Genomic DNA, 14,353 nt, shown 5'->3' with positions numbered 1-14,353 from the left:
CTGCCTATGCCTCAAGTTCAGCTACATCTGTACCCCAGCAGTACAAGACGTGGTCATGATTCAGTCTCGCTTAATCAAACGCCTCATTCAGTATTATTGATCAGACAATGGGGGTCATAGGAAGGGTGTTGCATTCCTACTTAAATGCATTTTCCAGAATGACAGAGACACGGGCCACATAGAGTGACTGTCAGCTGAAGAGTGAAGAGCAACTTATGGTAGCAGATGCTCTTGTTCACCATGTGGCCCTAAGGAACAAACTGTTAGGTTTGCCAGCAAATGCCTTAACCTGCTGAGCCACTTCCAGATCTCTGGTTTTCATAAAATTATATCTTTACACTGTAATCACCTTAAAATGCCACCACCACTATCCAAAATGCAATAGGTATCATGAATTTAGTTCAGGTGTTGATATCTCTCTCTCTCTCTCTCGCTCTCTCTCTCTCTCTGTCTCTCTCTCTCTCTCTCACACACACACACACATACACAGGCACACACACACACACACACACCTATATAGGTCCAGAAATGGTTTCATTGGCTTAGCTTTTATTGTCCATGAGGTTAGGTTTGGGTGAGAATTTTTGCAGGCAGGCCAGGGGTATATGTCATTCCAGCTTCCTACAGGGGCCAAAGGGAGAGTCATTGGCCTTCCAAGAGCTTGTTACACAAATATGTAGTCGAGGGCAAAGTGAGGTTTGATGGGATTTAGCGACTACACATCAAGAGTTGAATTTGAGTTGTTACAGTGGCCTGGGAAAAACCTCCTTAATTCCTAAGGCAAACTATTTTATATATCTGTACCAAAAGACAGGTGGCAGATAACCTGGAATACCCCTTACGTTTTCAGAGTTGCATGGAATTAGTTGGCAAGACCTTCCCAGGGTTCAAAATAGGGTCACAGAAACAATAGACTAGAGCTTATCTTCCCGTAACCAGGAAGACTTTGCTTCTAGCCAGGCCTGTTCCAGAGGTCCATCTCTTTTCACTTTTCCTTTAATGTTATTCCCCCCCCCCTTCTTCATTTTAGTAATAGGATCCCCACCCCCACCCCCACCCCCTGGAGCCTTTGTAGGCCTGTGTCTATCTGCACGCAGATAACAGGCTCGAGGGTTCCTGAAAGCTGTGCAGTAAATACTGACTATGGGGACAGGGATGGGTAAAATATCTGTAAGGGTGACAGCTTTATCCCATCGTCCTCTCCCTTCCAGGCTGGAAGGGACATAAGACACCATTGGCCATCAGAGAAGCACATGCAGACAACTCTCAAAGAGCTTGCCTAACACTCTCTACGTGTTAATTATGGATTAGTACAGAAGACGTAAAGTAGCATCTTACATAAACCATCCTATTTGGGGGTTTGTGTTATAGCAGCTGATCCTCTCCAACTGATGCGAGAGAGAGAGAGAGAGAGAGAATGAAAATATTAAGAACTCAAGCATATCTTTTATGAACTCCTTCTCCCTGCTGAACCTTTGCCTTTTACTTTTAACAAGGATGACCAAGAAGCCTCCAATGGAACAGGCTGTAAACAAAGAGCTAAAAACTACATTCGACCTTCACAGATTCAGTGTGCTTATCCTCTCCTCCAAGAACCAACCTACAGCTTACATTTGCGTGTATATCCTCTGGGCCTAAACAGATGCATGTGGTTAATATAAATTATGAGTATTGAGTTGACAAATGAAAACTCGGGTTGGTTAACACGTTGATTTTTCTTTTATTCCAACACAGACATATGCCCATGGGCTCTTAAGGTTTACGTGTTCTCTATAATCAGTTATTCATAGATAATTGGATGGGGAAGAAACAGACTTCATCTCCCTCCGTGTGATGCCAAGACAACGGTTTTCTCTGATTCCTGGTTTCGTGTTACCCGGTGCATCAGAATAGTTCTGTGTTGCTAAGACAACAGGAACATTGGAACAGAAAACTGGGACTGAAGTCAAGGCACAGAAACAGCCTCAAAAGATGTCAGGGGTAGTGTATGCCAGGCCTTTTCACAGTGACACCTGTTAACACCTGAATTAGAAGGAAGGATGACTGTGTTCTCTTCCAGAGGACTGGGGTACTCTGACAGTGATTTGTGGAGGGTGAGGGAGGGAGCCATCGCTTCACTGAGTGTTCAAACCCTGTGGAAATAACTGGGGCCAGCCTGTCCATACCTCACACTCCAGTTTTACTCTAAGGGCAGCGTGGAGAAGAAAGCCAAGGCCGATGCCAGCTGCCAGCTGCTCGTCCACTGATAACCTGTGCCGTCTCATCTGGGTTGTGAATGGGCGGGTCTGCTCTCTGCTGGGGCTCATGGCCGGTGTCTGGACTTCGAGTCTATGACCAGATGCAAAGGGGATGGTTTCCACTGTTCTTGTTTTGTAATGAGACGGGGTGTCATCGTGTACCTTTTGCTGTCACTACACAGACCAGGCGGGCCCTGCGTGCAGAGAGACCCATGCATGCCACCATGCCTGGCTCTGATGCACTTTGGAAGGCACAGCAGCGGTGGGAGGAGCCAGGCTGCATCCCCAGCTGTCTGAGCAAACTGAACGAGTCACCCTGCTGTAACCCCAGAGCATCAAGGCAGGGGAAATGCACCGCTTGAACGGGCTCTGTTTTCAGCATTTAACTATAAAGTGAACGGTGTACTTCATGTCATGTATATTCTACTGCACAGTGGAAAAAAAATCTTTCAAAAGAAAAATAAAAACCTCCTACTGCACAGTGGGGGAAAAAAAAATCTTTCAAAAGAAAAAAAAAAAAAAAACCTGAACAATGAGCCTGAACATGGCTTCAGCGGTTCAGAGCTTGTCTACCACGTGCAACAAACAGATAAATAAGACCTCTTTGTCCCCAGAGTTTGGACAGACCTTCAGAATCATGTCCCTCTCTCAAAAAGTCATCTGGCCAGAAATAATGGCCACACAAAGGAGCCCGGTGGAGGACGATTTCTCAGGCTTCAAAGGGGGAAAAATGGAGTGGCCGGAGGCCGAGTTACCATTGTAGAATCCCTTTTTCAAGTAGGAGTCAAGATACTATTTGCTCATGGAAACTAGTGGTTATGCAGTAAGGTCAATGGCTCTGGAGATTCAAATGATACGTTTAATCAAGCGAAAAACCATTAGACCCCTTTTAAATACCCTGGTGATCTAAAAAAGAAAATAGAAAAGAACACAGAGCACTGTATTTTAATATTTGTAAGTAGCATAAATCATAATGTTTTTTATACTACACTATACAAATGAGATACTGTTGCTTTCGGGAGAAAACCAACTTCTTATATGGTTTTCCAGTCACTCCATATAGCTAAGAGCTTGACCCTTTAGCCGTTGCTACAGCACGTGGAACACAGGCGATGCGTCCCAGAGTCTTCCAATCGTGCCTGTTTCTGCCGCCACTGAAGAAGATGCCTCTTGGAGGCCTGGTGTGGCCCCCTCCATCTCCTGCGCCACCAAATGTGGGCTCTGCAGGGCAGGCGAGTGCTGTCAGGTCAGCCTCTGTGCTTGGCTTCCCACAATCCTCCTCCCCGTTAGGAGAACTTGCGCCTCTTCATGGCTTCTGCCTTGACGGCCAGGCTCTTGGCACAGATGGTCAGGACCACAATGAGAACGCCCACCACAAATGTCACCACTGGCCAGAGGAAGCAGTGCAGGAGGACAATCTCATCATGCGTGCGGTGGAGGAGAACATCCTCCGGTCTGCAAGACAGGGGAAGACAGGGAGGGAAGAGCAGTCAGACTCAGTACAGCATCAAAAAATCTGCAACAGGCAGGCAAGCTCTCGATCCAGCCCAAGGGGATAATCACCCTTGACTGCTGATTACAGACATCTTACTTTCTGCTTCAAACCAGTTTCCAAAAGCTGTGAGCTCTTGAATCAAGCAATTGGCGCAGATTTGCATACCGCTTCTTAGATCATTTGCATGCTACAAACTGTGAAAGGTTGGCCTCATTTGGCTATCTTTCTCCTCCACCCCAAATGGCTCCCTTTTTCCTCCTCTCCTTTAACCTCACTGGCCAATGGGCTTGGATGAGGAAGGGTGGGCCTTCTTCAAAAACCTAAACTCCATCTTGGCATTTAGATGGATCCCAAGTGATTTTAATTGGGGGAGAGGGGTGTGGATTGACACCATTGTTCAAGTTAGGGTGACAGAAGATATATAGCCCGAAGGCATGTCTAATCTGCAGTGTTGGCCACATGCATCCCAAGATAACCATGAATGTTGATCATCACACTGAAATACCACCATAAAACATCACAGCATCAAAGATTCTTAGGTCCCCTGAGTTTTGCTATGTGAACCGAAGACTTTATTAACAAAAACCTTTATTAGGAAAAGAAAACAAAAATCAAGCAGGTAATGAGTGAGCAGAACGCATAGTCTATGTTTCTGCATGAAACTTATCATCGATTTCAGCCACTATCTACTTTCTTGGTAGATCTTGCAAAGTGGCAGCAATAGATTTCTATCTTGTCAGGGTGAATATTGTTCAATTTCCACATCTGTCTGCGATGGAACGTAAAGATGAGACACACTCCACAAGCCAAGCTCAACCACCTTTGGCAATTAGACAGATGTCTGGGAACTCAATTTTCATACAAGTGGCATATATTTTATAAAATATTTGCATTCCACCCACAGGAATGTTTACTTTGTTATCCTACTACTTTAGGACATGTACCTATACTTCCTCTAGAAGAAAGTTGCAAAATAATCTGTGCCATTATCCCCAAGAACATCAAAGGCTTCAGAGCCCAAGGGCGGTGCCTTCATCAGGGGGCTACCATTAGTCCTAGCTCTGATTTCCCAGGGTTTATTTCTCTTTTTTGTACAGTGAAGTTGCCACACAGCATTGGCAGAAACAGCTGTGCAGGCTGAATGCTTGTGTTTTCTTTGGTGCATAATTTCAATTCCTGTGCCCAAAGTGAGGTTCTAGTTGGCATTTCTACAACAATTTACATCAAATAAACGCAGAATCATTGTAGCAACTAGGACCAAATCACCCTCACCTTGCAGAAATCACTCCAGTTCCTTCAATTGCAATCCATTGTCTTCAAGACCTGGACTGCCATTCATTTAAATTTGGATCTTTTTTTTTTTTTTTTTTTTTTTTTTTTTTTTTTTTTTTTTTTTTTTTTTTTTCCTTCTACTATAAGATTCAACTAGGCTGTGGCTTTGCCATAGTTTGTTATTTTACATGCATTTGTTACTAACCTTTCGCTGCTGAAGAGCCTGCCTGTGTTGTAGTCTTATCATCCATGTAAACTTTAAAGAATGTATTACCTGAACCTAAAGGAGGAGAGACCAAGGCCCCAGAGCAGCCGAGGCACAAGGCAGTCTGAGCCACTTTTAGAGTCTCTGGAGTCTGCACTCCAACACTGTCTAGGGTTTCTCAGCTGCCCACGGCTGGTAGATGACCCTAAGTGCAGCAGAGTATTATTTTAACATGTGTGACTTTTGTTTATGCTGTATTTGTTTAACTCTGTGAAGCTGTGTTAAGAAAAGGAAGAAATACAGAAGATAAAAGCCCAGAGGGAAAAGGTCGATGGGTTAATTAAAGTTAAGAAAAGCTGGTTAGAAACAAGCCAAGGTAAGGCCAGGCATTCCTAACTAAGAATAAGCCTCCGCGTGTGAATGATTTGGGATCTGGGTGGTGGGCCCCCCCAAAAGCCAAAAGAGTAAAAAAACATTTCACATAATACCTAAAAACACAAGAGAAGGGTCCAAACTGCCTCCCAGGATGCTCTTTTGGGAACACACTATTCTATGCCTTTAAAACTACTGATAGTTGTTCTAGATTCTTCATCAAAAGGATCCGAGACATAACAACATGCATACACTCGATACCAAGGGGAAACAAAGGAAAGGAGAAGGAAAGGGTTGGTGTCTTTATTTCTATAGTAACTGCATGTTTAATTTGCGGAAGTAATGTGATTTGTAACCAGCTTTCCAGTGAAACGGTTGTGTGTGGATCCTCTTTGGTGGATTCTCTCCCCAGTCATTATTGGGGATATTACTGCATTCCTCTATCACAATAGCCAACAAATGAGCCTGAAGCTGCTCCTACGAGGGATGCTGGAATTGCCATATGTACCATCCATACTAACTGAAACACAGATTGAAGAGCACATGATGGGGGGAAATGTGGAGGGAAGGGACGAGAGAGAGGAACACAACCTGAAACACCTGCTTGTCTTCCTCAGAAACTTTCCAGAACTCTATCTCCTTATTCCTGGACAAACTTACATTTGTAAGGCCCTAAGTGACAAAATAAAATGACTCATTTGAGCTGAATTCCAACTGCTTCAACAAATCCTTCTTCAGTGGCAGAAAAAAAAAATATACACATTTCCTTAAAAACCATCCATGTCTTTCTACTTCAGACAGCTCGGAGATGCCCCACGCTCTCCCTGGATAGGAAAAAAAAATCATCTCTCAGGTCACACGCCACTTGGTTGTATGAGATCACCTTTAACTTGCTTCTTTGGGCCTAAGTGTCCCTCATTCCAACTGGGCTGACAGTACCGTCATTGGAGGTACTTTTCTGCCTATCCATTTCCTCTAGGTTGGCTGGCTAAAAGGAAAAAAACTATTTGGCATAGAATTCACTTTTCCCCCATGGTCATACTATGGTAATGAAGAGGAACTTCATTAAATGTAGACAAAAACAAAACAAAACAGAAACAAAAACAAACAAACAAAAACAGCCAAACATGATGACTGTCTCCCAGGGGTCCTTGCTGAGGGTGAGGGAAATGTAAGGGAAACCCATTGAGGAAGGTGTAGCTCCCCGAAGGAGGAATGAGCGTAATGGGAAAGGCCTGTGTGCAGCTGTCATAGGACACTGTGGAAATGATGACACCTTTTGGCTCAGGGTTTTCTTACACTTGGCATGTAAGGACGATGGTAGGACATTTCATGTGTGTGTGTGTGTGTGTGTATGTGTGTGTGTGTGTGTGTGTGTGCGTGTGTGCGTGCACTCATGAATACATGCGCATTGGTGTTTTGCCTGCATGTATTTCTGTGTGAGGGTGTCGGGTCCCCTAACACTAGAGTTACAGACAGTTGTGAGCTGCCATGTGGGTTCTGGGAATTGAACCAGGGCCCTCTGGAAGAGCAGCCAGTGCTCTTAACCGCTGAGCCACCTCTCCAGCCCCCAGGACATTTTATCTTATTCCATCTTCAAAATAACTGTGTCAGAAATTCTTTCAAAGGAGCGATGGACGGTATTAGTTTGCTTAAGCTCACACAATTTAAAGTGATAGCATAACAATTTGAAACCACATCTGTGTGAGTTTTTGTTTTTAGCTGTGTTATTTATGTATCTTTACGCCAGCTCGTCTCAAACTAGACTCAAGTGGGTATTTGCGTGAACCCTTCATTCAACTCCCTCAGAATCTGAAGTTGTGGGGCCGGGGAGTTCTGTAGCAACTCTGGGGTGATTTTACTTATGCTGTGCAAGAAGCCGAGGTCTAATAAGGAAAGAACGCAGGATGCACCATTTCACTGTTAGCCATTTCTCAAGCGATCCAACACTAGTTGATTTTTCTCGGCCTCCACATGAGGCCACATGAGTAACACGTGTACTACTCCAATGTTTTATTATGTGCCCTCATGGAAAACACAGAGATCTAGGACAGGGCAGACACTCTTGGGGCAGGGGCAGAGAGGCGAAGCGTTGGAAATTCTGACCAGGGTGTGGAATCTGCCGTAGGAGGCCCTTGGTTGTCCAATGAGAACTAAGAAGGATGCCTCCTAGGCAGCCTCGATTCCAACAAAAGAGATAAAAAAAAACATAGGCTTGGGGTACATTATCTGAAATGCAGAAAGTCGACCCCCTCTGACATAGTCTCATCAGCTAGGAAAGGGAACAGCAGTTGTTCTATTGGCCAGCAGGAAGAGAAAGAAAATGGTAAGTTAAAAAAAAAGAGAGAGAGAAATTCCTTAAACTTAATCTCTTCTCATACCCGTTGGTAAAGTGCCTGGTGTGTAATAATGAGGGTATCATGTCCCAGCACCTGTATAGAAGCTACACTTAGTTGTCTATAACCATAGCTCTCTGGGGGTGGAGACAAGTGGCTCCCTGGAGCTCCCTGGGCAGCCAATCTAGCCAATCAGTGAGAGTTCAGTAAGAGATGCTGCCTCAAAAGACAGCCACACACCTTTAATCTCAGCATTCCAGAGTTGGAGTCAAGACCCGCTCTTTGAGTTTGAGGCCAGCCATAATTTAATGAGTTTCAGAGGAAGAAGTAAGGTAAGTAGGGGCTGGAGAGATGGCTCAGGAGTTAAGAGCAATGGCTGCGCTTCCAGACGACCCACGTTTAATTCCAAGGACCCACATGACAGCTCGCAACTTTCTGTAACTCCTGTTCCAGGGGAGCCTATGCCCTCAAACAGACAGACATGAAGACAAAACACCAATGTATATGAAATAAAAATAAATAAAATATTTAAAAAGAAATAAGACAATTACAAATAGTGGAAGATCCCTGACATCAACCTCTGGCCTCTACACACACACACACACACACACACACACACACACCACACAAAGATTTGCTATGATTAGGGGTGAGGAACTTGGAACTCTGGAGGAGGTATAAAGCTAGCTTAGGCTGAAGACATTTGAGATCAAACAGACAAGACAAATGCCTTCTAGAAATTTCCCTTATCTGCATAACAACGACATTTCTGGGATGTGAGAAGACCATCCATCTCTTCTCTGAGGGTTCCAGTCTTCACAGATCACTCATGCTTGCAGAGGCAAACAGCACAAACTTCCCTTCCTAAAAGCCAATGTAGCTGTTCTGGGGCCTCGTCTTTGCCGCCACTAAGAACACATGCCCCAAATCTAACCACTGCTTCATTTATTTGAGGTCTGATGCATAAAACAAATTTAACAACTACACAAAGTACTTGACGTTAGCATTCAGGCATCTGTACTGGCCTGACTCTGGGGTTCTGGCAGGATACGTCCTCAGCTGCAGCACTAAGAGCACCGCCTGTGCACATTCACAAGGTTCCCTTTTAAAAGGGCACTGTCCAGCTCTCTCTCTCTCCTTCTCTGTCTCTCTCTCTCCTCGCCCCTGCCCCTCTCTCCTCTCTCCCACTGCTCCTGTCCCCGGAGGCTGGCCTCCCCCCTCCCCCATCCCTTTTCCCTTTTTATGATCCCTTTCCCTGATTTAAAAAAAAAAGAAACCCTCTGCTTGAACCCTGTTGCATGGCATCTATCTCTAGCACTCACTGGCTTTCTTAAACTACAACACTTGAGATAAGTCATTTCTGGAGAAGAAAGATCTGTTCGGGCCTGTGAGGGACCACATCATGCTGGCCGGATGTGGAGGAGCAACCCCTCTCCTCACCAACAGGAAATGAAGGGAAAGGCAGACGGGAGTCCCCCAATCCTCTTCTACAACATGGCCCCAGTACCTCAAGACCATCTTGTTGGGGGATATTATTTAATTATGTAAAGATGTGTTACACTTGTTTCTGCTGCCTTTGTTTAATTATGTAAAGATGTGTGGCTGTTTCGCCTTGCCTGCTTTAGTCTAATAAAAAGCTGGAGTCAGTAGATAGGCAGGAGAGGAACAGGTAAGGCTGGTGGGCAGATAGGAGGACAAACCTCAGTTACAGAGAAGAGGAGCGTGAGGGAAAAAGAGAGGATACGCTCAGGGCCAGAAGAAGCCAGGCAGACATGGAGACAGCAGGAAAGTAAGATATACACAGAGAGAGAGAGAAAAAAAAACACAAAGAAAGAGAAAAGGAGAGAGAGAGACACACAGAGAGAGACACACAGAGAGAGACAGAGAGAGAAAGAGAGAGAGACACAGAGAGAGAGGGAGAGAGAGACAGAGAAAGGGAGAGAGAGATAGGGAGAGAGAAAGACAGAGAGAGGGGGAGAGAGAGAGGGAGACACAGAGAGAGAGAGAGAGAGAGAGAGAGAGAAAGAGAGAGAGAGGTAAAAAGCCCAAGGCAAAAACATAGATAAACAGATTAAAATAAGAGCTAAACTAAGGCTGAGCATTCACGACTACTATAATAATACATCTCTGTGTCATAATTTGGGAGCTGGTTAGTGGCATAAAAGAAAAAGTCTGATATTCCACCTAAGGTTTCACCCTTCAGAAAGTAATAATACCTTCTGATACAGGAGCCATGAGGGTCATTCAGATCCCAAACAGCAATGGAGTGTTACTGGATATTTTGGCTTTTAGCAATACCATATTCTATGGCCCTTCTGGAAGGAGACTGGGCTAAAACATAGTCCACGAAAATACCAAATTTGATCTACTGATTAGTAATTTAAAAAAACAATCCTTGAAGTTTCTTTTCTACTTGAAGGTCCTAATTGGCCAATAGAAATGCTGGGTGGGAACCAGAGGTACATACTTGGCTGTAGAGAGCCGCACAAGGCCATGGGTTTGCTCCCTAGCAAACAAGAAAGAAGTTGGATTTGATTTTGGTGTAACTGAACCATCCTTGCTGAGAGTAGTTAGCTGATATGTGCAGTTGCCGAGAAGGTAGAAAAGGTTCACTTGTCTTCCACGGTGACTGCAGGACGGCCTTGCACGTCTCACTGGCAACCGTGGAGAGAGAGAAGGGACAGAGAGAAAGGGACAAGCCACACACGTCCTTTGCAGTGAGTGAATGCTCTTCACATCAAGCTTCTCTACGGTGGGGACACACTCGGAACCCTGGAGTAGTATAAAGTTAGCTCAGGCTGAAGACATCTGAGATTAAACAGACAAGGCAAACTCCTTCTAGAAATTTCCCTCGTCTGCATAACCACGCAACTTCTGGGGTATGAGGCTGCCATAAATGCTTGTCTGAGAGTTCCAGCCTTCGCAGAAGATCAGTCATGCTTGCAAGAGGCAAACATTCTCACAGACTTCCCGCCCAGGAGCAAGTTTGCCTGTCACTTTCCTTTGCCCCTCTCCCACTAAGTATGCGAGCCCCAAGTCTAATCATTTCTTCCTTTATTTGAGGCCCTGTGCATAAAACATATCTAATAACACGTTTGTTTGCACTTTCTCCTGTTAGTGGATGATTTGCCAGTTCCTCTGCCATTGAATCTGAACGAGTAGAGGGTTCTTCCTCCCCTATGCCATTACGAGCTCATCTGGACTCCCCGCAGGCTTAGCAATGACGTTGTGGTGAGGGCTTTAAAAAGCCTGATGGCAGTTACCTCAGGAGCGTGGTTTTGCTCCAGAGGGTTCCTATCTATGGACAGCATGCTCACCACCACACATCTATAAATAAATGTTCGCCGCACCCTCCAGTCATCCTCCGCTTTCTTCCCCAGGCTCGGAGTGGCACCATGTCTTCACACAGGGGTTACCTACCCTGTGGAAGAAGTTAAGCCAAATCAAGTCTACAGGGAATGCACAGAAAAATTAGCACTTGACTGTGGCGGCAGGCGATGTAGTAAAGTGGCAGGTGTGTTATTTTGGAGCAACAGAGAGTTGAATTAATTATAACGTGGAGAGCATGTAATTAGGTGCATGCTGAAGGAAAGAGCCAGATAATCTGTAGGTGCAGGACAGTATTCAAGAACACGCACTCGACTTAGGCAAACCTGATCTTGAGGTAAATGTTTAATCTATTCTTCACCTCTTACTTTTCTCACTGAAAAAAAATGTCTGATAAAAATCAATACAAGGAAGACTGGAGGGTTTATTTTGCCTCATCGTTTAAGCGCACGGTGGGGAAGACGTTGGTGGCGGCCGGTCATGTTGTGTTCTACTCGGGAAACAGTGCAGACAGGAAGCAGAGGCAGGCTCTAATACCCATGTCCTCTACTGAGATGCCACCTCCTCAGCCTTCCCAAACAGTGACATCAGTTGCAAATGGAGCGTTCAAACACCGAGTGTGTGTGTTTGTATGTAGGGGGGAGGGAAAGTATTTCCTATTCAAACCACAACAGTGGATGACAAAAATCTGCCCTACTCCCGAGAATGAAAAGCGATATGGAAGTGAAGCACTCCGGTAGCTTCCTGATGGCGGGGAGCACTCCGGTAGCTTCCTGATGGGGAGCATGTCAGCAAAAACGAGTAGTGAGAATTGTTATCACTCGGTAAAATCCTGTTTTGGATGGTGGCAGTAATGTGTCTTCTCTGGGTCACTTTTTCACCTGTATACTGTAAGAAGGTCATCACAGGCGTCTCTTTGATCACATTAAAATTCCTTTTGGTACAGAGGCCTTTGTTGCTCCTCAATCCCCTGTGCCAGGAATAGTGAGCATTCATCCTGCAAGGTGGCTTACAGGGGACACAGGTGACAAACAGGGCAGACTCAACAAACAAAAGATGTCTTCCAATTCTCACACATGTCAGTAAGAGGCAAGGAAACGCCCCTAGCAACAATAGACCCTCCATCAGGAACTTAAACAGAAGTTATGCACTAAACACATCCTACAAACATCAGTTAACAGAAGTGGATTAGGCTGAGGTCAGTCCCCAGCGACAGATGTGGCCCTTATCAGTGATTGTCTGGACAGGGTTCCTGTGAAGCCTGAGGGAGCAGCTGTGGCACTAGGCTCCAACGGCAACATGCATCTTTCGGTTCTATTCATGCTCGGGCTCACTGTTTTCTACACACCCTGTCTGCGAAGCTCCTGAAGGCAGACATCACTGTCAAGACTTACAAGCAGAAGGTGTGAACGTTTGACTTAAAATAAAAATAATAATAATAAAACACTAGATTCCTCTCTCTGCTTCCTGACTGCAGCTGCAATGGACCAGCTGCCCCTGGCTCCTGCTACACAGTCACAAAATCACAGACATTCTCGTAATGGCATGAACCCTCAAACTGCGAGCCAAATAAATCCTTCCTCCTTTAAGTTGCTTTTGCCGGGCGTTTTCGCACAGCAACAAGAAAGTAACACTGCCTTCTAGGTCCCTCCAACACCGCGTTCCTAGGAGCTTAGGGTTCAAATCCAACTGTTTCCAGTGTAGGGGCTCACCCCGGCAGGGTGACTGCACGCATAGAAAGAGACCATGTTTGGAAGATCACTCATTACCAGCCACATTTTGTGTCATTTCCCTAAGCTGAATCATGTTCTCAGTCCTCGCTCCAGGCAAAGAGGACATGGAATCATCGCAGATTGCACACTTGCAACGTGGGTGTGAGAAACCGTTTCCAGGGAGAAGATGACAAACACGCCGATGAACCCAAAAATAAGCACACGAGCCGGGATTCCATTGGGTGCTTGGAAGGCTGGCAAGAGCTCCAGCAAACGGTTCTCAAGGAAATGAGCAGGGTAAGGAATCCCCGAAAACGCCGCTGTATCTCCCTCCTGTCTGAACACAACTGGGCATACCGAGTACAGGTCAACGATGCCAAGGAATCAAGATGGCAGGGGCTTTACTTAGGGAGGACCAAAATGGAGGCGAGCCACACCCAGGGGTTCCTTCCGGGCCTAGAAGAGCAGTGCTTGTTGCTGAGCTCAAAACGTGAGCTCAACAAATGGCACTGGGATAGCAAAGGGCTGCAAAGGATGGAGTGGAAATCTACGCCACCACATTGCAGCTGAGCAAATCCGGAGGGGAGGCCAGATCCTGCACTTCGGGGAATCTTCTCAAAGGCCACATCTATTTGTTTGAAACTGCAAATGTCATAGCTGTCTTTGCCTAAACAGTCATGCCTATTTACTTGTGTTTTTACAGACTGTGCCAACTATTTTCAGATAATTTCCAAAACAAGTGATCATACTTATTCTTCTGCTTGTCTCTCTGCCTTTTTTTTTTTTAATGAGTGGGTGTGTGTGCTCGTGTGTTTGTGGGTGTGTGTGCTCATGTGTTTGTGGGTGTGTGTATGAGAGTGTGTGTGTGTGTGTGTGAGTCAGAAGTCAACCTCAAGGGTCATTCTTTGGACACTATCCACTTTTTTTTTTTTTTGAGACAGGGTGTGCTGGGTAGTTTTATGTCAACTTGGCACAAGCTACAGTCATCTGAGAAGAGGGGATCTCCATTAAGCAAACGCCTCTATAAGATCAAGCTGTGGGCAAGCCTGTAGGGCATTTTCTTAATTAGTGATTCACGAGACAGGGCACAAGCCATTGTGGGTGGTGCCCACCCCTGGGTCAGTGGTCCTGGGTTCTGTAAGAAAGCAGATTGAGCAAGACACCCTCCGTGGCCTCTCCTCCTGCCTCCAGATTCCTGCCCTGCCTGAGTTCCTGTCCTGACCTCCTTCAGTGACAGACAGCGATGTGGACGTGTGAGACACAAAAACCCTTTCCTCCCCACGTTGCTTTGGCCATTGTGTTTCATCACAGCAACATTAACTATAATTAAGACATAGGGTCTCTCATTGGCCATGGATCTTGCCAAGAGGGTGCCTGTCTAGAGATGCCAGGGATCT

The 14,353-nt window shown here is 45.5% G+C and overlaps 1 protein-coding gene across 1 annotated transcript in view; it reads right to left on the bottom strand.

The window, feature by feature from the left end:
* Positions 1-3,166: 3,166 nt before the first annotated feature.
* Kcnmb4 (potassium calcium-activated channel subfamily M regulatory beta subunit 4) overlaps positions 3,167-14,353 on the bottom strand; it is a 48,085-nt gene continuing 36,898 nt past the window's right edge. Inside the window, exon 3 of the mRNA XM_051176222.1 lies at positions 3,167-3,692. Within this exon, the coding sequence (XP_051032179.1) occupies positions 3,524-3,692 (169 nt within the window). The 3' untranslated portion in view covers positions 3,167-3,523. The remainder of the gene's footprint in view (positions 3,693-14,353) is intronic.

This window comes from Phodopus roborovskii, unplaced genomic scaffold (assembly GCF_943737965.1).
Source record: "Phodopus roborovskii unplaced genomic scaffold, PHOROB, whole genome shotgun sequence".
Classification (NCBI taxonomy): Eukaryota; Metazoa; Chordata; class Mammalia; order Rodentia; family Cricetidae; genus Phodopus; species Phodopus roborovskii.
This window is presented reverse-complemented; position numbering and strand designations above follow the sequence as displayed.